The 25,722-nt window shown below is 41.1% G+C and overlaps 1 protein-coding gene across 10 annotated transcripts in view; it reads right to left on the bottom strand.

Moving 5' to 3' along the window:
• The window catches only part of STAU1 (staufen double-stranded RNA binding protein 1), a 54,768-nt gene extending 29,308 nt beyond the window's left edge, over positions 1-25,460 (bottom strand). Inside the window, exons 1-6 of one of the 10 annotated variants that reach the window (XM_043885124.1) lie at positions 25,159-25,460; positions 15,177-15,247; positions 7,038-7,326; positions 5,245-5,369; positions 2,103-2,259; positions 33-171 (exon numbers count right to left, since the gene is read on the bottom strand). In XM_043885124.1, the coding sequence (XP_043741059.1) occupies positions 33-171; positions 2,103-2,259; positions 5,245-5,369; positions 7,038-7,242 (626 nt within the window). In that variant the 5' untranslated portion in view covers positions 7,243-7,326; positions 15,177-15,247; positions 25,159-25,460. Of the gene's footprint in view, positions 1-32; positions 172-2,102; positions 2,260-5,244; positions 5,370-7,037; positions 7,327-15,176; positions 15,248-25,158 lie in introns of those variants that run through there. The other 9 variants (XM_043885125.1, XM_043885126.1, XM_043885127.1 and 6 more) reach the window with 9 other exon arrangements.
• Positions 25,461-25,722: the final 262 nt, after the last annotated feature.

Genomic DNA, 25,722 nt, shown 5'->3' on the forward strand with positions numbered 1-25,722 from the left:
TCACCTGGATCTAAAACAAAACAGACACGTACCTTGGTGGATAAGCACCTCCTCTCATGTTGTAGTTGTAGGTGGACTGCATCCGAGAGTAAGGGTCGACAGGCTTATACATTGGTTTTTTCCCAAGTCTCATGCACAGTGCATTTAGCTCTACAGTAGGGGTTATGCTTTCTGCAACACAGAATCAAAACAAACAACTTTTTTTCCTCATATGAGAATGATACTCACTAAAATCAAATAGAATAGCATGCTTTCTACTAATTGGACTCATGATGCATTTCATGAAAGGCTCTAAGTACTTCACTGCTAGGCATCAGGTCAGGAAATCCAAGGATCTGCTACGATTTCTAGGCATTAATACACAATCACAGCACAAAATACACAGTAAGGGCTGCTGAGGGGCAGCCACGCGACACGAGACGTCAGCAGTGAGAGGCGGTGTCAGAAACAGGTTCCAGTACACATCAGATTTCATGATTAAGAGATCCCACAGGACTGTCCAACTCATTTCACTGTTTGGCAATACTTAACCAATAAAACTTTGGTTGTACTGACTGGCCAGCTTACACTTGGAAGGATGTCCGTACACATTATTTCATAGGACAATGCATTTATTCAGTACTAACTGGAGGCAAAGCTCTGTGCTAAGCTTGAGAAACACAATCCTTGTCCCAGAGGAGTCCAGAGAACACAAGACACACTGCAAGAACTACGATACAGCATTATGTGTGCTGTAAGGAAAGGTGCAGAATCGCCGAGGAGGAGCCTGTAAATTCTATCTGGAGAAGTCAGATGAGACCCACAAAATACTTAGATGTCTTCATTCTTAATATTTATAATGGGATTTGATTTGTGGTAATACTTGTTAGAAAAATGAGTTCTGTTTCCATATACAACAGGAACAAGTTTATCTCAGGTTATCTCAGAATTATCAACTTTAGAAAATACTCATCATTCATCCTTCTCTTTTTTCCCCTCTAAGTTCATCCAATTCATAAACCTTTAAAAATCATTTAAAAAGAAAACCAACCTGGAAAGATTAGTGTCAGTGCAGTCACATTTAAAATCAATAGCTTCATATCAAACACAGAACAACACTAGCAATGGCAAAGTTCAATTGAAATGCACACAAAAATCCACTTGAAAATGCTTCTTTAGGATGTAGGTAGAGGAAAATAAAAATGACTTGATTCGGTACCATAACTGGTTTGACTAATCTAGTGCATAAATCAAACTTATAAGAATATCTTTGAGTCTGCAAAGTCAGAGGGTCACATAAGTAATTAGCCTTTTTTTTCTTTCTTAGCTAACATATGAACTATATTTTTTACACAATTCAAATAGTTGTGTTTTAAGTAAGAGCAGCTCTGACCCATAAAATTTATCTGCAGCAGAGGATAAACGTGAAGCAAAGATCCCACAGAGAAAGCGTGGCCGAGGCCTTCCTGGATCGTTCCTGCATGCCAAGGGCCCGGGTGACTTCATACACTTGAGGGGGGACTCTCCTACAATAGCCACTTCTACCTACAGCTGCCAGGTCGGTGGTCCCCAAGATTTCACAGGACACTCCTCTTTAACAGTATTCTCCCCAACTGGGACCCTTGCCTGAAGAGATATCTATCTATTAATCTGAATTTAAGAAATAAATATCTAAATTATTTTCTCATTCTTGTTAATCATCAAGAGACATAAAACTGACAATCCGGGTTACGATCAACATGTTATAATCAATATTACCACACGAAGTTGAAGTGATTTTAGCTAAAACCCACCTTCTCATAATCTATACAACCCTTATCAAAAGGAAAAAAAAAATTTTTTTCCTTTCATTAAGCTTTTCTGAAAGTCTCTGAAATCGTTTGGTGACAGTCCCCACCTCCCGTGACCACCTCTCCAGATCATCAGGCATCGAGGGACTGTAGACTGGGAACCACTGTTTTAGAGTGTGGTAAGATTCCACAAAGATAAGCATTTGCCACTGGTAGTGCAGACTCTGTGCTTTCAAAATCAACGAGTTAGTTAAGAAAGAATTCATACACATACTAAACGGATACCTCTAGACACACTTTTGAAAGGAACCTGTCTTGGCCCACGCATAATACCTGGATTTCTTCCTTCGCTACGAAAAGGGCGGACTATAGGTTTAGGAAATTTTGTTCCTTCCAAAGCTTTGGCAGCAGCTGTGTGTTGGGCTTTTTTAACACTAGTTCCTTCAGCTTCCCAGTGCTGATCGCCAAGTGTGAGCTGCACTGTAAACACCTACAAATGAAAATCGTGAGCTCTCAATTCAGGAAACCTGATGTTGGCTACAACATGTCACTAGGACCTTGAACATAACTTATGGTCATGGTTTAAAAGGCCTGGTCATTATCTTTGTAATTTATCCCTTCATCCCCCTTTTCACTCTTTCTAGAAACATGAAAAGATACATACATCATTGACTTGTATTGCATAGCACTCCATGAAAAAAGTATCTTTTGAAAGATGGGTATAAGTACAGAAATTTAAAACTGTTCTCTTATATATTAAAATATTAAATGCTGATTATCTGGAAGCCATCCAAATAAAAATTGTCTTCCCATTTCTTCTCATGGAAGAAATTTAGCAAGCTTAATTTAGACACATAATAGTACCTCAGACAAATGAAGACAGCATTTGTTAATTTGTTCATTGATTCTTGTCTGAAAATACAACACCATTAGGCCAAAACCTCAAGTGAATTTGGGAATGTCATTCAGGTTTTACAACACTACCTTTTACTTTCCGAAGACTGTACTATTCAGACACTGCCCCTCCTTTCAGAAGCTGAGACTCACTGCAAGCAAAGATCTAACATTTCTGAACTCAATTCTAAGGAGGCACTCAAAAGAGCTAATTTTGCCCTTAACAATTGTGGACAATGACAACCCTCTTTTTTCCTTTTTAAATATAAAGGGAACTTGTGTGCACACTCTATTTGTAAAGTTAGGTTATGTTAATCCCATCAGATGGACAAATAATTCATCCAAAAAGCACTAGGACCCACCACAGTGCAGTGATTCTTTAACACTCGTGTGCATCTGAAGACTAACCCAGGAAGCCTGGTAAGACACGTGTGCCAGGGGTTCCGCCTGAAAAGAACAGCACGAGGGGAGGCCTGAGCCTGTGCGTTTTTAATAGGCTCCCGAAGTCACTCTGACGCACTTCAGTGTTTGAGGTTCACTACTTTGGAGCTTCTATTCTTCTGATTTTCTTGATCACGGAATCTATCACTTTATTTCACTTACAAATAATTCACGTGAGAAATGGTGATTTGAGTATGTCCAGGTCACCTAAATTTGGTGCCTCAAGGGATGGGGCTAACTTGCCTTTACAGCTGATTTTTCTTGTAGGTCTTAACTTCAGGATTCCCTCAGTGCACAGCTTCCACTAAAGGGCGAAAAATTTAAGAATCCTTCATCCCCCTTGAAATATTAGGGGTCTCCTGTATTTATGTTGCAGTTCATAAAGTTACTCATTTAAGCACCAACAGCATGAACTCAAAACCCTGGCTGGCATGAGAAGTCACACAGCAGAAGCAGCCGGCAACGCTGTGCGATCCCTCCGTCATTTCCATGACCCTTTCACGGGAAGACATGGAAGGGTGACAGCGCTATAAGACAGAAGAGAGTTATTCACGGTCCGTCTCGCCGTCTCCAGGACTGTCCCCCGGCGCTGCCGCCACGCCGTGCCTTCTGGGTGGAGGGCGGTGGTGAGGTGAGACCTCGGTTCACACAGAATTAAAAGGACACCAGACCTCTGACTTTATAGTCATAATCATCAAGGAGGGAATAAATTTTTCTCTTTGAACAACATGTAGGCAAAAAAAAAAAATGCAGCTACAGACTGAACACACAGCTAAATTACCTAAAAAGTACTAAAGTTCAAGTGAGAAAGTACATACTTCCAAAAATACCAGAAACAGTTAATAAAGGGAATCCCAAAGTTAAGATCTGCAAAAAAAATCCTGTAGAAGAAACAGAACAGTTACCAAAAAATTGGCTAATTGCCTTCTAAAAGTAAAGAAATATTTCAAATATAATTATGCTTTAGAATAATATTAAAACTACCTTTATGAGAGTGGGAAATTTGTTTTTCTTAAATGTATAATTGCTTACTTGTAATAGCTACCATTTCTCAAGCATTTACTATGTGCCAGACACTGTACTCCACACTTTGATATATATTCTCACAATACACCTACTTGGTAGGTAATACTATCTCCATTTTACAGATGAGGAAACGGAGTTTCAAAAAAAGTAGTAACCTGCACAAGGTCACCAAATTAGTAAAAAGTTAAGATTCAAACCCAGATCTGTCTGACTCCAAAGACAACTAACCAAAACGCGCTACCCTATGGGGACTGTTCATGATTGTGGTCAATGCTACGTTTAGTCCAAGAAAAAAGAGAAACTTGGTATCATTCAAGGTTTGAGGTTTGCACCTCAGGAAAACTGAGGCACAAAGAGACAAACAACTCATCCTTATAAAACTGTATTATCTTACTTCAAGGCTAGAATCAGAAATAGGCCTAATTCCTTCTCTCTCATACTGTAGCTGCAAAAGATAAAGCCAGATACGCAAACATTTAGGGTCCAAGAGGTACCTTAGCACAGATATCAAGCAAGCTTAAAAGACTGAACTCCTGAATAACAGACAGTAAAAATTCAAATTACAGTCAGTCTTTCATCCTCTAATGAGAGTGTCAAGGGTACCTGAAATCAGAGATAATTCCATGTACTCACGGGGAGATTAATTTCTACCTCGCACATTCAAACCCTGTATCTGATTCTGAAGAAGAGGCAACACTGATTTCCCATTCACCTCCTCTCCCTGACCAGATCTATGGTACCTATGCGCGTGCAAACAAACAGGAACGGAGCCAGACAGAGGCTGCAACCAGGAGGCCCAGACCCTGGGGACGCACAGGACACCATTCGCAGGTGCTTGGGACTCGTCTTGACTCAGAATCCTAAACAACCACACGCTAACTGAAGTTTTAAAAGCCAAATATCCCACAGAGGAGCATCTCTTTTGTTTGACCCACTCTGCAAGGATGGGAAAAAGAAGTGACTCGCCCAAAATCTGTACTTCTGCATCTCTTTAAAACAACCTCAGCAGTTTCAAATATGTGTTTTGAATCACTGCACCACTTGCAACTGTATGAAAAGAAAGAAAACATTCCTAGTGGGTTATAAATGCACAAGCAGTATGGACAATATTTACCTTACAGTGAGTTGGACCTTGCTCACGCAAAAGCTTATACTCAGGCTGAATCTTGTTGAAACGGGCTAACTCATTCACAAGACACATTGGGGTTTTCTCTTTAGGGTGTGCCATGTTAGAAGGAACTGAAAAATAATGTAAGAGCATTGAAGTCAACTAGCAGTGTTTGAGACTGCGGCTCTCCAGGGATATGAAGAGAGGGAAAGCAAACGCAAAGTCTAACGATTCAGAGCAACAGCGATGCAAAACTGCAAACCACATTGAGGGCAAATATCTGAAGACACTGCTGGGATCTTTTCTGAACCAGTTGAAGTCAGGTAACCTAGGAGGGGGGTGTGTCTTCAAGAGAGAGAGAACAGAAGTCAGAGGAATAACTAAGCCGTGGCAAGCACGCGAGATCTGAAATCAGATGAAGGACTGCTATCATAACCAAGGGAGCACCAGGAGGCCTTCTGAGCAGAGACACACACACGCACTGGTCACTGCAACAGCTGTCCGCTGCACCCGGCTCGTTATTTCACAAAACGCAATATGCCAATACCATTTCTCAAACAAGGACTGTCTTTTTCCAAATAGCTAATACTTCTCATTCCTGGGGCAGCTTCTCGTCTTATCTCCAGAGGCTGCCATCCTCAGACTTTACCTATCTTTAATAATTATGTAAGTAAAATAAAATGGTCTTGGAGGGCGGGAGTTTTATAAAGTCAACAAAATGTGGATATAAGAACACATTAGAAGAAAAAGCAATTAAATCCCAGAGGACTGAACTAGTCCGTGCCATTTCCTATTAAGATGGTATTCAAATGGCAAATATGGGGAACACTGAACCTCTAGGGGACTATGACAAGTCAAGAACGCCATCTGGTGAGCTGGTCCAAGGAAGTCTAGAGGTAGCAGCATGACAGAGTCTGTGCAGCTGAGCGTGGGACAAGCTAAAACTCTAAGAAGAGAGATACAAAGTAAAGGAAACGAGAGAATGGAAGAGGAAATGCAAGGGAAATGTCAGGCACTAAGGGCTACGAAGAGTTTATTACAAGGTGACTCTAGTATAGAGACACCTATGCTGATACCCCCTTTAATTGGCTTTGCAACTTGGGAGGAGGAGAGGGGAGATTTGGGGAGCAGAATATTGTTTTTAAGGGTTATTTCCCCATGGGTTGCAAGTCTTTTCCGATCCATGGATATTTTTATTTCATTTTTGTTTTCCTAATATTCAAATTTGAGGGCTTCCTTTTTAAACATCTCTGCTGCTTTGTTCAATTTCTCATTGGCCCTCACTGTGATTTCTCAACTACCTCTGGATGGCAACTTAAACTTACTTAGTCAAAATAAAAATTTGCAAATGCCAACACATTCTTTTGTGTCCCCAAATCTGGCTGTCCCCCTTGCTTGGGATAAATCTTACAGACCTACAAAAAGGGCACTCACACCTACAAATCAGTTCTGGGAAATCATTTTAACAGCAGAATTTTCCCATATAACAATGAATATCCAAAGTGCTATTTATTGCTCAATTTTTTTCTGCCAGCTACCAGTTTATAACAGAGTAGGCTTTATAGTTTGGTTTCCAATTTTCTTCCTTACACTTTGAAATGGTATGTAAAAGGCCTCCATCAAGCCAGGATATCATCAAGTGTGTTTTATATCTGGTATAAAGAAGTGTGGGTGGTATACTTTCTCCTGCTTCTTGAAGGTAAATGTGCAAGAGCTCCCTGTATCTGCAATCTACTGATCAGGTCAGAACACAGGCTAAGAAAACATTTGAAACAGAAGACACTTGGATCATAGCTTACCTGCAGCTGCACTGGTGGGTGTAACAGATGCAGAGGGTAAAGCAGAGTTTTGAATAGGTCTACCTGCATTTTCAGAGGGCAGAGAGCTAGCAGTAGAAGGAATACTCATCAAAGGCTGTGAGAGAAGAGACTGGTTCTTGTTCAGTATTTGGCTCCCTGAGAGAGCAGCAGATGGGTTCTGAACTTGCACTTGAACTTGAGACATGGTCACTTTCAACAAAAGTGAACAACTGCAGGTAAACAGCTTTCAGTGCAGGTTAATTCAGTGCTATGAAGTCTAAAGTTCTACCTGAAAGTTGTAAGGGAAAGAAAATAAAAAGATAAATTATGGAAGAGATATGTAATTGCCAATATTCAGTCAAAAACTGGTGTCACCTACTCAAGTATGAAAACAGCCCGTTTAGTCTGTAACTGTGATGTACAGTAAGATTCACTAGCTTTGTGAATTTCTCATAGTGTTTTTTTTTCCACAGTGTTTTAAAATGACTTACAATACCCACATACCCTGCATGTTCATTTTACAAAGAGAATCAGCAGGGTATAATAATACTTATTGTTTAATATTAAGAATTATAAACTGTAGCCTACATTTAAAAATCAAATTAAAAACATGAAGAGGTTTTCCACTGAATATGGGATATGGTAAAGGTTTCTGGGCTCAAAATGATAAGAAACTGGAAGTAAACCGAGTTTGTAACACCATTATTGGTGAATGTAAACACTGCTTCCATTTTCAGGCCATGTAGTCAGATTGACACCTTTGGAGCTCTCCTTTAAGTTGACTGAAGAAAGAGAAGAATTCCTCACTTTTGCCATTTCTTTTTCCTTATGATGATAAAAGACCTCTTTGTTCTCCCGTGAGGTTTGTTTGAGATAGTCTCATTTATTTAGATTCCAAACAAGAATTGCTGCACCCACAACCATGCTCATGGATCCTCAAAATAGCAAAGAACATTCTATAGTATGTTTATTATTAAAAGCAAAAGTGAAGAAGATGCAGAAGAGAGGAACAGATTTCAAGCTGACGATTTTACTAGTGTGGATTGTGGGGGGAGCAGAGAAGATTGTTTACTGTATCTTGTAAGTTCCAAAGGCATTAATTCTAAATACATTTAAATTTCTTCACACGTCAAAAATAAGGACAGTTCTGCTCCTTTTCATGGCCATCGTTCAAAAAGCTGAAAATGTTTAAGCAAATCAAAAGTACTGAAAAATAACCATTAAGCAACAAAGAACAGAAAAAGCCAAGCAAGGCAGAAACCAGCAAACAAATTAGAAGTTCTACTATAAAGTAATTTTTGTTATTTTTTTTTTTTAAGTCTCAAAATTATTTTTAATTAAAGCCAAACCTCTACAAACAGATGAATGACCAAAGCAGATAAGTTCCTTGAAGTCTTGGAACACTCTCCCTTGTGGAGAGCAAAGTGAAAACGTGAAGTTGCTCAGTCGTGTCCGACTCTTTATGACCCCACGGACTGTAGCCTGCCAGGCTCCTGTGCATGGAATTTTCCAGGCCAGAATACTGGAGCGGGTTGCCTTTTCCTTCTCCAGGAGATCTTCCTGACCCAGGGATCAAATCCTGGTGTCCCGCACTGCAGGCAGACTCTTTACCATCTAAGCCACCAGGGAAGCCCTTTGCAGAGAGCAAAAAGGACTACAAAACTCAAAACAAGGCAAAAAATCAGAAACAAAAGCACCTTGGCTAAACTATGACTTTGGTTAATAACAGGTATAAATACTACCTTACACGACAAAATTCTCCAACATTACAGCTGTTCCCTGTTTACTTTTGAAATTAGAACAAAATAACAGAGGAGATGCACTGAAGATCTGGGCAGTGGTCTTAGTAGACAAGCTGCCAGGGTCAAGCAACAAGTCCAGAACCTTTTAGAAGGCAGCTACGACCTTCTTTCATTTTCAATCAGTTGCCAAAATATAAATATTTCTCTCTCAATCTTCCCTTCCTGCTCTTACTCATTCTCTCCCTCTCTCTCAATTCTGTCCTGAGGGCATTTTTCCACCCTCCCCTGCAAAAAAAAAAAAAAAAACTGAGAATTGTACTCACAACTTCACAACACCAACCACACATCACAGGTCCAAACATAAGCCAAAAGCAGAGTGTTTGCTCCAGAGTCTACCTGCATCCCAGAAGAAGCAACCCAACTCTGCCCTGGGTGGCTCTTGAGTGTCTGAGACTGAATGAACTAAATTTAGAAAGGGTGGAGCCCAAAGGGATCTTTTTTGGCTAGCGTTCTCTACAGCAGGCCCGCTGCCAGCATTTCCAGTGACAGACATAAATTCAAAGGTTTGCTAGAAGTTGAGAAATAGAACAAACAAGATATTAATTAAGACTGCCCCAAAAATGCTAACCTCTGGTACACCTGGAAGAGTTATGTCTTTCAAACAACTGGTTGAAATAAGTAGTTCAAAATTGCAGATAGAAAATATTTTAAACCCCAATAAGGCTCTATATTTTATAATTTTTTAGTTTGCAATATGACCAATAAAAATTCAGCACAGTACTCATTTTAAGTCATTTACTAATTTAACTTTTCTATGTGTCTTTAAGCCTGAAAAGAGAATCTAAAGAAGTAGTTCTAAAGAGGCAGTTCTGCTCCCTAAGGACACCTGACAGTATCTGGAGACGTCATCCGGCCGTCACATCTGGGAAATAGGAGACCCTGCTGGTATCCAGTGGCAGAGGAGCAAGGGTGCTATTCCTAGCACATATACATGCATTCACAGAATAAAATCTTACTAATGTATGAAGGAGCTTATATTCTCAGAGAGGAAAAGAAAACCCCCTTTTCACCTCAAAAGGCTCTGAAATACTGATGCTAATATTTTACCCAAACACATGCTCCTCCCATAAGAGAAGTCAGGCAGCTACAAATAAAGCTTTTCACTACTGCCATCTATATAGTTCACAGAAGCATTCAGGGGAATCACAGAATTTCAGATATATTATTTCTACATAAATTAACAACCTTTTGCTCAACACTACGCGATCCTGAGATTAAATCCTTAAATGAAAACTTACACTTTCCTTTACACTTGTCTTTAAGCATTGTTTTCCATCAGATAAATTTGGGACTTAAAAGAGATTTAAATGCTTTATTAGAGTCTTCTTACAAAAGAACAGTATTTCACACACAGGAAAATTAGGTTGAAAAGTTTAAAACACAAAGACTGCAGTTTCCCCTGAGGCTGGAACACTTGCCTGTGAAGCCTGGGCGGTGCTGTTCCCTGCCTCCTGCCTCCAGCACAGATGAGAACCGCTCATCTCCTGGTTTTTTCCCCTAATTGAGGAGCTTGAGATACCAACTGAAGAAACCATTTTCATCCTATTCTCAAATCCTAAATTTATGGAATGCAAATAGAGGACTACAAAACTATGAGTGGTGAGATGACAAGAGTTTTTGGGTACCTCTTTTTAAAAGATTCCTAATTCCAAGTCCCCCCGATCCTAACTTGGGCCTGGCGACATAAAAATCTCATAAAAAACACGCTCACCTGGCAATTTCCACTTTACAAGTGTCAAGTACTTTTTAATGGGTTGCGGTAAGGGGAATATGGGCACATGAACTATATAAAAGCATCTTGAAAAATTGTACATGATGTGCTAAAAAGTGATCAAGCACAAAATGCACATTCCTAACTCAGCAATGAATCTACCAAAACTGGGCCATACTGAGTGCACAGCCTGAGTGACTTAATACACAAAAAGGCAGATCCTTCTAGAAACAGTTTACAGAACCACCTACAGTACTGCTTAGTACTAATCCCTTTCAACTAACACACTGCTAAATTGCTGCAGTATGAAACACCTACTTCAGCAATTATGGGAAAACATCATTTCTATTACTAATATCCATTTTTTAACAGGATTAACACATAACAATAAAGTGTCCATACTTTTGTGCAATCAACACATCATTCCCCTTTGTAATAAGTGATGTTTCCAAACAAGATGTGTTTTTTTAAAAAAAGAAGGAAGGAAAGAAAAAGAAAAGAAAAAAGTCGTCCCAATTCTGGACAGGCTTTTAAGATCCAAAACACTGCACTAAATATTTCCCCTTCTTGCCTTTATTATTAGGTTGGTGCTAAAGTAATTGCGATTTTGCCCTATTGAACTTTGCCATTTGATAATGGAAATATATCCTTAAATGTGGTTATATTGTATTAATATATCACTTTAATGCACATTTCTCACTTTGATTTTTGCTAATGACATTATTTGCTATTTATTTTATATTTACTTTAGACTATGGAAATGATGTTACACAAACAGCAAATTCGAGCAAGTTTTTAATTCAAGTTCAAAATGAGTTGTAAAGCAGTGGAGACAACTCACAACATCAACAATGCATTTGGCCCAGGAACTGCTAATGAACGTACAATGCAGTGATGGTTCAAGAAGTTTTGCAAAGGAGATGGAGAGCCTTGAAGATGAGTGTAGTGGATGGCCATCAGAAGTTGACAATGACCAACTGAGAGCAATCATCAAAGCTGATCCTCTTACAACTACACAAGAGGTTGCAAAGAACTCAACATCTACCATCTACAGCCGTTCAGCATTTGAAGCAAATTGGAAGTGTGAAAAAACTCAGTAAGTGGGTGCCTTGTGAGCTGACCAGAAATAAAAAAAAGAATCATTGTCTGAAGTGTCATCTTCTCTTGCTCTACACCAACAACAAACCATTTCTTGATCAGATTGTGACGTGCGACGAAAAGTGGATTTTATATGACAACTGGCGACGCCCAGCTCAGTGGCTGGACTGAGAGGAAGCTCCAAAGCCAAAGCTGCAGCGAAGAAGGGTCACGGTCACTGTTGGGTGGTCTGCTGCCTGTATGATCCACTATAGCTTTCTGAATCCTGGCAAAATCATTACCTCTGAGAAGTATGCTCAGCAAATTGATGAGATGCACCAAAAACTGCAATGCCTGTAGCTGGTATTGGTCAACAAAAAGGGCCCAATTCTTTTCCACAACATCCAATCGCATGTTGTACAACACTTCAAAAAGTTGAACGAATTGGGCTACAAAGTTTTGCCTCCTCCATCATATTCACCTGACCTCTCACCAAACGACTACCACTTCTTCAAGCATCTCGACAACTTTTTGCAGGGAAAAACACTTCCACAACCATCAGGAGGCAGAAAATGCTTTCCATGAGTTCTTTGAACCCTGAGGCATTCATTTTTATGCTACAGGAATAAACTAACTTATTTCTCATTGACAAAAATATGTCGACTGTAATGGTCCCTACTTTGAGTAATAAATATGTGTTTGAGCCTAGTTATAATGATTTAAAATTCATGATCCAAAACCACAATTACTTCTGTGCCAACCTAATACATCCTACATAGTACGGGTACACAGATATGAAGGATCTGTGCTTCAGCATGACAGAACTTTAGCAGTACCAACAGCAATTTTAGGCTGCATTTATTCACTATTCAACAAACTCTATTAAGCCTCTACTACATGTGAACTCTTCTATGGCAGACTGTACATTCGCAAGTGCTAGAAACTACCTGTTAAACTTTTCCTCAAAGACACAAGAAGAGCCCTTTAAGCAACCAACTGTACATCTATTAATCTGTTCTTCACAGCTTCTGAGAAGCTTCCCTCTCAAGAGGAACTTTGTCAACAACAACAAAAAGCTAAGGAACAAACCACTTTTCCTATAAAAGTCTTGAAATATACCTAAAATACCCACATCATTCCCTTACATCCAACAGGTTACTTCCAAGATCCTTCTCCCAGACATCTTTCTAGCTGCAATGAGGGTATACAATTTCCTGCAAGTGCACTCACTTCCCCAACCACCACCTCACCCTACCTTCGCCACCCCCCACCAGCATGCTCCAGCCCCTGCCCCCTGAAAACAGCAGTCCCCTGACTCCAAAGGCCCTCCAAACACCTGAGGCAGAGAGACACGGCACTCACTGTCATCCTACATCATCATTCCCAAAAGACAGCGTCAACCTCAAGCAAGTCATGTTCAACCGCAGGCCCATGTATCAAGTCACACAGTAATAAAAGGTTCTTCAAAGGAAGCATGACTGAACTACTTAAGAGGAAAAAAAAAAAGAGACCACAATGTACTTGGCGCCCAGGAAAGACACAGGACAAACAGCCGTGCTGAGGCACAATCACCTGCAAGACAATAAAGTGAGCCAAAAATAACGCTTGGAAACCCAGACTGGTCAAGACCTTTGCACCCAATACAAGTGCCTGACTGCAGCCCCCTCACATAGTTGGCCCAATGCCACGTGGGCAACGGACAACTTTCTCTCCACACACGTAACCATTGGGTAGTCAGTTTAAAGAAATACTTCCTAAAAGAGAGTTCATTATTAACTGTTCATCACAGAAAAGCTATCACACCATACCATACGCTAAAGTGGGGGAAAAAAAGATTTCCTTCTGCAGCCTAGCAAGTTGCAAATCTTTCTTCTCAAGGCTTGAAACCTTATCAAGACCGCCCCCCCATCTCCCTTCTTCTAGAAGTAACTCTTAAAAATAACACAAACACATTATTTTTGGAAATATGGAAGTGGGTTTGAGAGGTTGGTATGTTTTTTTGGCTATGCAGCGCAACTTGTGGAATCTTATATAATTCACCGACCAGCAACTGAATCGGACCCTCAGTAGTGAAAGCAAGGAATTCTAACCACTGGACCACCAGGGCATTCCCAAAATGGAAATGTTTTTCAATCAAAATGAATATCCATCTGTGATTTGCTGGGGATTTTTAAAAGTGTACCATATCTTGAATAAGAAGAGGCTTGGTTCAACTCCATTAATTGGCTTTTCCTTTCAGAGAAGAGAAATTTTAGTCTATAGTTTTAGTCTGTGCCATCTACCTAGAAACACAATAGCATTTACCACCATCTTCAGGCAAAACAGACCAGTGCCAAGACTTAAGTTTCTAAGAAACCAGTCTTGCCGCTAAGTGTGTACGCTCAATTGTGTCCAACTCTTCGTAACTTCACAGACTGTAGCCCACCAGACTTCTCTGACCGTGTAATTTCCCAGGCCAGAATACTGATGTGGGTTGCCATTTCCTTCTCCAGGGGACCTTCCCAACCCAGGAATGAAGCCGCGTCTCCTGCACGGGTAGGCAGATTCTTTACCACGGAGCCGCCTGGGAGGCCCTGTGCTGCTAAGTAGCGACCAACAGTGATAAATCAGATCAAACTTCTGAGTTGTAGCTTTCAGTTCTACTCCCAGCTCAGACAGCAATTATTATGTCCAACTCCTGGCAATCCATTGCTTGCTTGCCTCAGTTTGCCCAAAGCACCACGTACAGGGTCTTTGACAAAGCCTCAGTTGTAGTGATCTGAAAGCTGCAACCCTGAAGGAATCCTGAGGCACCATAGCAGTTACTCAGTTCTTTGAAAAGAAAAGCATTTTACAAATTCAATGTGATGAGTGCATATATATCCATTTCCCTGGGCTTTGTATAACTTCTCTTAATTTCTTTTGCATCAATGTCCTCATTCCCAAGGAAAGCAAGGGTTCACGTGTCTACGGATCCGCACGTCAGAGAGAGGGTGTGATGCTGGGCTCTGAGCTCACAGAGGGAGAGCGCCTCAGAGCACACAGCGGTGTCCGTGCTTGCACTGGGTTCTGCAGCGTCCTGATCAAGGACTGTAAAATCCTGAACACGCTTACTGTAAACCTTTTTTGGTTGAGACGATCAAAAGCAGCCAGTGGGAAATGGAACTTGTTTTCATTCACAATAGAAAACGATGTTGAATTATTCCCACCAGCTTAAAAACCAAGTTTAGCAAAAATCAAAGGCAAATCTCTAAATCGAAGGCAAACTAAATAAAGTTTCTATGACCAAGATGCTATGTTTAATGCCACTTCAGTGGTCAATTTTCATGTCTCTACATTTAAAATACATGGTAGGGCTGGCTAGAAGGTTTTACATTATTTCAACAATTTTCCCTGTATTTACTTTCGAATAAAATCCCAAGAGTAAAAAGAAATCAAACTGCATAAAGTTTCTTCTGTTTCTCTAATATTATAGCCAGAAGTAAAAGCCATTTGCCACACAAATCACTGAATTCAAAAACATTATAGATTATGAGCAAGCCTGAAATTATAGAGCCAAATAATGCATACCTTAAAAACAAGTGCTTCAGCAACAATGTCGTTTTGGTTCAGTTCTGAGAGGTTAGGTGGTTAGGAAACTCCTGGAAAATAAGAAAGCATGGTACTTTACTAAATTTTACTGAAAACAAAGATATATATTGCTAAAGTTTGGGGGAGACTAAAAATTTACAAGAAGGGAAGTTTCTGAAAGCATGAAGTCAAGGCTTGCAGCAGCACACTGTAGCGTCTACTAGAAGACACAACTGCCTGGGAACAAAGCACTTTGCAGACACAAACCTAAGAGACAATAGAAATTTCCTTTTTAAGTCTTAATTACTTCCTGCTAAGAGAACTATGAATACCTCGGAAATTAATTTTTTAAAAGGAACTCAAGGGAACTCCCTGGCGGTCCAGCAGTTGGGGCTCCACTGTTCTCAGTGCCCAGGGCACGGGCTCAATCGATTGTTCACTGGGGATCTAAGATCCTGCAAGCTGCATGGCGTGGCCCAAAAGGAAAAAAAGGACCTGAACATAAAATACTTTCCAACCACACAAGTCTGATTTTTAAATTTGCAGCCCCCCCAGGAGAAGCTAAGATGGCGGAGGAATAGGACAGGGAGACCGCTTTCTCCCCTACAAATTCATCGAAAGAACATCTGAACACTGAGCAAACTCCATAAATTTGCAGCCCCCCTCTTTTAACTACTGGTTAAATATTTTAGGGCATAAATGTCCTTACCATACGCTTGATGATTCAAATGCAATTACATGGGAAAATTTACAAAAAGGCACTCTGTACACAAGTATTCTTATATTAAACTGCAAAATATGAAAAAACACATTACCTCTAGTAAATCTAAAATCATAATCATTCTTTAGAACTGAATTTCAGGTTAACATACACGTTTAACTCTCAAACTCCCAAGTCTCATTTACCTAGCAGCCCCTCCTCTTTAAATGGCCAATAGTCAGTAACAAACAGAATTCCTTACCTTGAGATGTTTTTTGCATTCTTACAACATAAAATAATTTTAATGTTGCTCATTTCAATTTCACACTGCTACTGTGATTAATAAGCAATAAAAAGTAGCTTTGCTGTCCAACTAATTTCAGAAATAAAATCATGAGTTCTAATTGTTCTGCAGTATTTTAACAACCCAAGTTCTTTCTGTATGTAGTATACTACACTAACAGTTTTCCAATCTAGAACCCTACTGTTCCAGTCTTGCCCATTCAAAGACTAGCATGAATGGAAACTGAAAAGGCCTGTGCACAGCCTGAGCAGATGTCTGAGACCACCTAATAGAGCCCATGACTTTGATCAGTGGGAGCTTTCCTCAATTCAAGCCCACCTAAATCTATGCTGAATGCTTTTGGTAGCTTTGGTTTTCCAGCCCAAACCTGAAGTTAAAAAACTAAAATAAGGGATTTTCCTGGTGGTCCAGTGGCTGGGACTCCGTGCTCCCAATGCAGGAGCCCTGGGTTTGATCCCTGGTTGGAGAACTAGATCTCATGCTTCCACTAAGAATTCACACATTTCAACAAAAGGTTCCGCATGCTGCAACTAAGATATAGCACAGTCAAATAAATTAATTAGTATTTTTTTTTAATTTAAATAGAATAAAGCAGCTGCTATTAATAGATTCAGAAAACAGTGAGAAACAACTGCCAGCAACTTAACAGCAAGGAAAACAGGGGTGGGGGGGCAGTCTACAACCACCTGGATTTCAAATGTCTCACCACACATAAGTGATAGCTGAGATTCACACAACACATTCACATTTCCATGAGCAAACTTCTTTAAACCCCCAACCATTTCCAAAGCCATCATGGTTATTATCAGTGAGTGTTTATAGCACTCACTCCAAGAAGCAGCAGAGAAGACTATAGGGTAAGCCCAACTCCCTTTCTTTCCCACTCAAGAAACGCACTAGAAAGCAAGAGAGTGAACTGAACTCAGGGCTGCATTCACTCCACAACTCACTCCTCAACACCCACCACACCGCAGGCCCTGTGCTGGGCCCCAGGGAGAGAGGGGCACACAAGTAAGATGCGGCTCCTGTCCGCACGGACTCCACAGGCATAGAGGAACAACCCTGAACCCAAACAAATTTAAATAAATCATTTACAGTAGCATTTTAATCGGTAGAAACATCATTTGTAATACATATTACCTCATCACTAAAGAAGACACAACAAAACATAAAAGGCACCTTGGCTGCAAGACACTGATGCAGGATGAGGGCAAGCTAGCTATTACACGGCTGTTTGGGTGAGGTACAGAAAACTTCTTTTTTTTTTTAACAGCTTGATTACAGCTCAGAATTTTATTTGGTAAACAAAGGATAGTGCACCCTCAAGGCCTTGAGGGCAGGCCGACCCAGAAGGAGTGGCCAAGAAAGTTCTGGACTGGGGATCTGAGCCTGGGTCCCAACTTTGGTGCTCAGCTGAATCACCCTGAACAACTTACTCTGTACGCTCAACCTTTTAATATGTTAAATAGGGTTACTGCCACCAATTTCATATGATTAATAAATCTTAATCATATTATTCCTGGGTGGATTAACTGGTAATGTAGGTGAAATGCTTGTAAACGATGACATGTCACACCAAAGTCAGCTGTTAAACATCACTTTCTTAGGGTACACAGTAACCAACATTGTAATACTAATAAATTATGTTAAAGATACAGTATTTGAGAAAGAAAAAAAAAATATATAGGACTTTCCTGGGGGTCCAGGGGTTAAGAGTCCACACTTCCACTGCAGGGGGTGGAGATTTGATCCCTGCTTGGGGAACTAAGCTCTCACATGCCTTGTAACAGGGCAAAAAAAGATTGTAGCAAACTTAAAAACAACCTCATCCCCTCCAAAAAAATTTTTTTACTTTATTCTTTTTTGTTTGATGTTTAATAAATTCTGAGTTAACAGGGAAAAATAGTTCCCTGAAGCAGTCATCCTCTGTTTCAGACTCTAAAGATTCATTCTACTATAAACCAAAAGGTAACTTATTTACCTGACCATATTTGACTGTCATCTAGGTAAAGTGTCATGGAGCTTCATGAGCAGGTTAAATTGTGCAACGAAGAACATAAGCCTCCAAGAATAATCAGACTTATTATTACATATAAATTCTCTGCTAACAGAGGAAAGGACCACCTAGCATTTTGTACCAAATCACAATGGCAATGGCAGACAGTGGCCCTATTTGTATCAGGATGGAATCTGCAAGGGTAGAAAATTCATGCCTCAGTTAATTTTAATCTATAGAAAGCATGGACTTCAAAAAAGAAAAAATGTGCGAGAATTAGACAAGATCTAGGTAGATCCCAAAGCTCCTGCCTGAGAGGAGCTAATACAGTAACCACTTAAGAAGCATTATCTGCTCACTCCCTTCCCAGAAAAGACCTATTTCCAACACCTTTTCCTGATTAATGAGACACACCTAAAACACCTTGGCTGAGATTAAACACAGAATGGAAACTCAAACACCATCTCGCTGAAACCCCAAAACCAAAGGCACACTCAGTTTCACTGATCTAGCCTTTTAAGACTAGCCGTAAGAGATGACGACTGCAGAGCTGGAGAACCAAAGAGGCTTCTCATTCAGAGGACCATGGATTCAAAGAAAGTAAAAAAGAAACTGTTTAAGAGGCAGTCCAATACCAAATAGAAAGTTACATTAAATATTCTGAGTACCGTCAGCCAGGAAATGAATGTTAGAAATGGCTGGGAACCAAAGAGGGCAACAGCCCTATAAAGTTAGAGGCTTAGTTAACTCATTTCCAATAAAGCAAAATAACATGACTCTAAAGAAACTAGTTTTCTTAGCAACAATCTTGTCTATAGTTAATCAATCATTTATAATAAACTTCATGAAGGGGGAATTATAGCAATATTTAGGGAAAGGCTAATGAAACCTCCTCCTCCCCATTTACTTCTAAGCCCTACCCTCAACCTTTGAATCAGCCTAAGAGTTTAAGTTGACTGGAGCAATCTATCACAAGAAATAAAAGGAAACTGTAAATCCAAGCTACTTCAAGGAAATGACACAGCATTCATTTAAAAGACTATTACTGAGCCAGACTTTTTCCCAAATTGGTCTAAAGCCTCAGTGAACAAAATTCATCCTAACTGCCGTGGGTGGGAGAACTGGGAAGAAAGCACTGTTGACACACAGAATCAATTATCCTAAACAAAAATCACCTGAGAATAATTAGAGATGGTGTTGCTCAGTAGAAAGCGCTCAGGACCCGCTCTAGTAACTGGGCCTCCTGGACAGACCTCAGCACCTCAGTTATTACAACCCTTTACTGCCAAGACAGCTCAGAAGGATCAGAAATACAACATAAAGTGTCCACTTCAACCTCTAGCACAAAGGAAGAGCTCAATGAACAGCAGCTTTTATATTATTAAAAACATTCAATCTGACCTTTCAGATTCCTTTGCTGCATCAAGTAACTCTCACCCTGTAATCCTAACCTGGCACATGGTAAGAGCTCAATAAATAGTAGCAAATATTATTATCCAGCAAATTCACTGATCCTGTCCTCAGTCATAAAACATCTATAAATATAAGTTTACAGTTACATACCACTTGTAAAAAAACAAAACATTTTTAATGGAAGTAGAGAACATGCTAATTAAAATCAACCCACACTCACTGGGTAACCAACTGTACCGATACCTCAGGTAGACAGACAATCTGATGAGCAAATATTTTCATTTTGGGAAAAGACCCCAGGGCACTTAAATAGGTTTTCTCAGACTTTGTAGTTCAGCAGATATTTCAAAAGGCCTCTGGGATAATTATGACCTCTATTATATGATAAAATAATTTTCTGTTTTGCTTTCATTACCGTTAAAAACTCACAAAGTCATCACACTTTTCCAAATTAGATTCCAGTTTAAACAGAAGCAGATGGGCTACAGATTTAATATTTAGAAGACCAATTTTTAATTGAAAGCAAATACATTCTTGGATAGATTTTCCTACTTTTGTTTTCAGTAAATATACTTTGAGGGAGTCCCCTGAATATACTCCTTTAACAACTGAACATGTTTTATTTCAGAAAATATAATTAAGTCTGAAGAGAGTTTGCTTCTACCTCCATTTATCTGGTGACACAAATCACTTTACATCAGCCTTATTCACTTCTATGGAAATGTACATATTTAAAATAAATAAGCTATTGGCAGTAATTTCCTCATTCTATCATTTTATTAAAATAAATAATTCTCTTTGATAGTTCAGAGCATTTTTTAGTTCAGAGCATGAAGCTGTCAGCAAAATATATCCAAGCCATCCATCTGGCAGCATTTGTTAAGATCAACATAGCTGCATATTTATAATCTTATTATCTCCTTATGTGAGAAGAAAGGATCTGATCAACATTACTCAAACTTTATAATACTTGATACATGGATAAGCACATCTTCATGCAAAAAGTTCTTAAAACAATTCCCTTTAGAAAGCAAAGTTCTGGGACTTCCCTGGTGGTCCAGAGGTTAAGATTCTGGGTTTCTACTGCAGAGGGCACGGGTTCAATCCCTGGTCTGGGAAGTTCCACATGATGCACAGTGCAGCCAAAAAAATAAAGCAAAGAGTTCTGTAACTAAAATAAAATTTGGAAACAAAGGTCAACCAAGCTCTTGGCTTTCAGGATCAAGGAATACCTTGTAGAATTGTCTCAATTTAAGAGTAGCTCTGGTAGATAGTCATGCTGTGTGCTGATATTATAATTTACTTGGAAATGTACTGAAAATAAAGCAGATTGATGAACTGAAAGAGACGGACAGACAGAAATGGCACGTGATAAAGCAAATACAGTAAAATAATGGCAGAAAGTAGGTGGTAAATATAGACGTGTACACTGAAATTCTTCAAACTCTGTTATATGTGTGAAAAATTTCATAACAAAATGTTAGGGAAAAATAACCATAGCAACTAAAATGTCTTCTCATGGTTAAATGTATAAATTATATTTTTTGCAACAGCATAAATAAAACCTGGTCAAAACCAAGCATTTAAGGAAAAGCCCATGCAGAAAATTACACCAGAAGCATTTTAACTACAAAGGTCTCTGTCACAAGAAGTTAATCTGAAACAATCTGTTATAGATCTAATGTGAAACAAAAGTATGCTATAAAATTCTCTAAACTTTTTTTTAGGTGAATCTGCACCAGTACAACTTAACAACAGTAGCTTGTGAACTTCTGATTGAAAAAATAATTGTACACAATTCAATGAACACACATATATAACACATATACATATATAAGTGAAACAAAAGTTCTCTAAATAATTTTGGAGGCCCCCAAATTTATTCTGAGAGAAATAAAGCAACTCCAAAAGCTCTCATTTGAGGGAGAGAAACTAATATTTCCCCAAATAGAGCAATTTTTTGTTACTAAGTAGGACATCAAATATGATCCAGTTTGGAGATTCATAAACTAGGCTTCTAGTACTGATATATGACATCCTACAGAAAGATACCTTTTTCATGAAAGTTGCATCTTTCTGCTGGTGAATTTCACTCTTTCTCACTCCATCCAGTCAAAGCACATCAGAGAAAATTGCCCCACAAGCTGAGACCCACTCTATGCCTCCACCCATCGTCAAGTCTTATTGGGGAGAAACTCTGGATAAAGCAGCATGCTATAGCCCATGTTTAATAATTATATCCAGAATGTTAATGGCTTAGACTTCAGAATCAGAGTGGGGCGGGGGTGAGTTCCATGAGTCATGCTCATTTCTAAACTTCAGATAATCTGTATATAAATAGGCTTTCTGGCCGAATCTTAAAAGCGAGCACTTTAGTCTGAACAAACAGTAACAATTCCAAATATTGAAAAGTTTTACTTAAGGCCTACTGGGAAGCACTATGCATTTTTTTAAAATAAGCTATATTTTGTGTCCTTTCTTAAGATATCAAAATGGTTGGGCTTCCCCCCCTCCATAATTTTAAGAGGCAGACATATTCCTGCTCATCTCCCAGGCTGTAGTAACTAACAAGTAAATTAACTGATTAAGCTCAAAAGTAAATTTGAACAATTGAAATAATGATGTGACAGGTCTACAAGTTGAAAACTGTTCATAACCAGAAATTTCAAAAGTAACAGTAACAAACACAATATTCCTGTCAACCTCCATTCTAAGAGAGATCTCTTTTTAGATGAGAAAGAAAAACATGAATATTCATGCTGTGAATTCATTCTTATTTACAAAATTGGTTTGTAAATACAGCAGATTGTGGGGAGTGGCCATCTTTAAAAAATAATTCACAACAGTTTTGAAATAAAATATCCTTTGCTTAATTCTTAACCTAAGGTGATAGCAGTATATTTACACAACTACTGTAAAGAAACTTTGGAGATTTCATAATGAATTATTAACTGTACTTTAACTGTGACACAAAGCTTTTCTCCATTAAAAGTGGTTTAACAGGTAGGCCTCCACCAAAACAAGATTAGGGATATCTGTATTCCTGATTGCTTTTCAATTACAGTCATTAATAGCTCAAGAACTGTTGCCACTGTACACAAAGAAGCAGGGCAGCACTTTGGATACGTCTTTGAGAGTGGTTAATTTTTCTTTTCCCCCCTGATATACAGTAATCATGTATAAACAGAGATAAGAACCCCAACAAACAAAATGAGAACTATGATTCCACTAAAGGTAAACCTTGTGACAGATTAAGAGTCCGGGGCAATCTGGTAAAATTGTATGATATTTGGGGTTTATTTCAAAATAGCCCAGTTTGGGGGAGGGGGTACTACATGAAACAAGACTGACCTTGGCTATGAGTTAATAATTATCAAATGTGAATGATCAATTCAGGGGGTTCTCTATACTATTCAACTTTTGTATGTTTTCCATAATAAAATTTTTCTTTAAATTAGATTATCAACTGCAGGGTTAAAAAGTCATTTCCCTAGCACTACAATTTTGAATATGGCAGAAGACATGGTTTGTATTGCGTGTATAGCTGTTTTTAGAGAGTCATCCAAACAAAGACTTCAAACTATCTCTTGGGTGTAAGACTGTGTCAGAAAATTCTAGGAAAACGTCAAAATCTGGGAGGCCACTTGGCAGCCGGTGTGTTACTGAGAGATGGGTGTAAATCAAAAGAGTTTGAGTTCAGAAGGAAATGTACTACCTAGAACAATCCTATGAAATAGGAGGTTCAGTCAGCAGAGCAAACACACCTTCCTCAGCCTTCCGTGAGTTAAGAACCCCCATAAACTAAGTTTCGTTAATGAAAGGACAGGGGACAGAGGACAACTGTACAACTGAAAACAGAATCAAAAGCAACTCAGTATCTTCAAATCAAGCTGCTGCTTTAAAAACCCCACTTGCGGGAAGGGAGGCTAAGGAGGGAAGGGATATATGCATACATACAGCTGATTCCCAAGGTTGGACAGCAGAAACTAACACAACCGTTGGAAGCAATAATGCTCCAACTGAATCACCACCACCACCAAAAGAAATAAAAACTAAAAACTAAAAATCCCACCCGTGACCAGGATGACTGAAGCTCCCTCCACCATCCCATTGTATTTTTAGTTTTGACTTCAACAAGCTGCAGTGCAATCTACCTTTGGTAAGCACACTGATTCCTGGAAAGTCCAAAATCAACCAAAAATCTGGTCTCTTTCCAGCACCCTCTAAACGATGAAAGCGACAAGCAGAAGGGCAAGAGTGACCTTAAAAACGTCCCCAGAGCCAGAGAACACAGGCAGAACAGACCGAAGCACACATCTTCGCCCGAACAGAAGAAACCTTCCACATACGCAACTCTGCAACACTGAGGTGGGGCAACGGCTTAAAAGCAAAGCCGGCCCGCGGGGACAGAGGGGACTTAAAAGCAAAGCTGCGGTGAGGAAAAAAAAAAAAAGTCAGAAGTTAAGAGATGCAGCGGCGAGAAAAGACAAGACATTTTTCCAGCTCCGGACACGGACACCCTCCCTCCAGAGCCTGACAAACACAGCAAGTGCTCCAGAATGGTTTGCTAAACTCAAGGAAACTTTCCCAGAAATGGAATGACAAGAAGAAGCCGGATGATGGGTAGGGGAAAAGGAAAGAAAAAAAACAAAACAAGCACAGGTTGCTCATAGACTTGAGGGAACTGGTGAAAATCCTGCAGTTGACTCAGCGGAGGAGATGGAAATAACACTTATCTTTCAAAGACTGCCGGCTTACAGTGTCCCCATGAAACGGACGCCCCTTTTAGATGCAGACCACCCCAAAACAATACCCCGGGGCTGGCGGTGGGCACGAAGCTGAAACGTTTCCGCCTCTAAGGAAACCCAAAACGGGTAGGTAGGTCAACTCTGGTCCGATCTCTCTACCCATTAAGTTAGACCCTAATATCACGCTAATAAACTATGCAGGCGGTGTATTGGGACACGCTGTGAGTCTGGCACCCTGATAAGCGCTTCCCACGCCCCGTTTCACTGAACTCTACCAGCCTTCGGAGACACGGACGGCATTCACCCCCTTTTTTTACTAACCAAAACACAAAAGACTTCCAGCGACTTGCCGAAGGGAGGGGGACAGGGCTCGGATCTGCCCCCCAACCCCCGCGTCGGACACCTGGGCCACGCTCGTATCACGCTCCACACCCGGTTGAGGTGATCTGGATGCCCCGGATCCCCCAGGGACTGGAAGCGGGGGGACCCGCCTCACCCTTCCCGCCCCGGCCCCGGGAATAACTTCGGCAACGCCGCGCGAGGAAAAGGAATGAGACAAGGCGGCGTGGCACCTGTTTTCTGGGCCCCCCAGCGCGGGACGGAGGGGCTGGGGGCGTCCCGGGGTTCAGGCCGCGCTGGGCGCCCCGGGGCTGGGGGGCGCGGAAGAGCCCGCCTCCTCCGGGAAGGCCCAGCGGGCGGGAGAGAGGCCCGGGCGGGGGGTGGCGGGGAGCAAGGCCGAGCGCGCGCGGGCCCGCCGCGGCCTAAGCCCCAGGCGCGCGGCCCACCGGCCCCCGCGGCCCCGTCAGGCCCGGCCGTCTCACCTGGCTGCTGCCCCGGGCTCGTCCCCCGGCCGGCGGTCCTGGGAGGCGGCGAAGAGGGGAAGGAGGAAGGAGGAAGGGGCAGAAGGAAGGGACGGCGGGTGGGGAGAGGCGGAGTGGCAGCGAAGGAGGCGGGCGCCGCCGGGCCGGGGGGTCTGAAGGAGGCGGGGAGCCTAGCCAGACGCGGCCGCCGCCGGCGCAAACGCTGAAGAGCCGCCCCGGCGCCCGCAGCCCCGCAGGAAGTGACGGGGGAGGGGCCTGCGCCAGCCCTCCCGGCCCCCGCCCGTCTCCGTGGCCAGCCCCACCCCCACCCGCGGCCCAGACTACAGGTCCCGGCGGGCGCTACGGCGGCCGCCGTCACGTGAGGCACGACGGGAGCCGGGCTGGCTGGAGCCGGGCCGACCCCGCCTGGGCCTCCTCGGCCGGCCCTAGGCGCCCGAGGCCTGCTGGGAGTTGTAGTCCTCTGGGGGGCGGGGGGAGGTGTGGGTTGCCCGCTGGAGCGGAGCGGAGGCTGGGCCTTCCTTCTTTCCTCCTTCCGCTTCGTTCTTCCCTTTTCCCGTTTCCGTC

The sequence above is a fragment of the Cervus elaphus genome, chromosome 23, assembly GCF_910594005.1.
Source record: "Cervus elaphus chromosome 23, mCerEla1.1, whole genome shotgun sequence".
In the NCBI taxonomy this organism is placed as follows: Eukaryota; Metazoa; Chordata; class Mammalia; order Artiodactyla; family Cervidae; genus Cervus; species Cervus elaphus.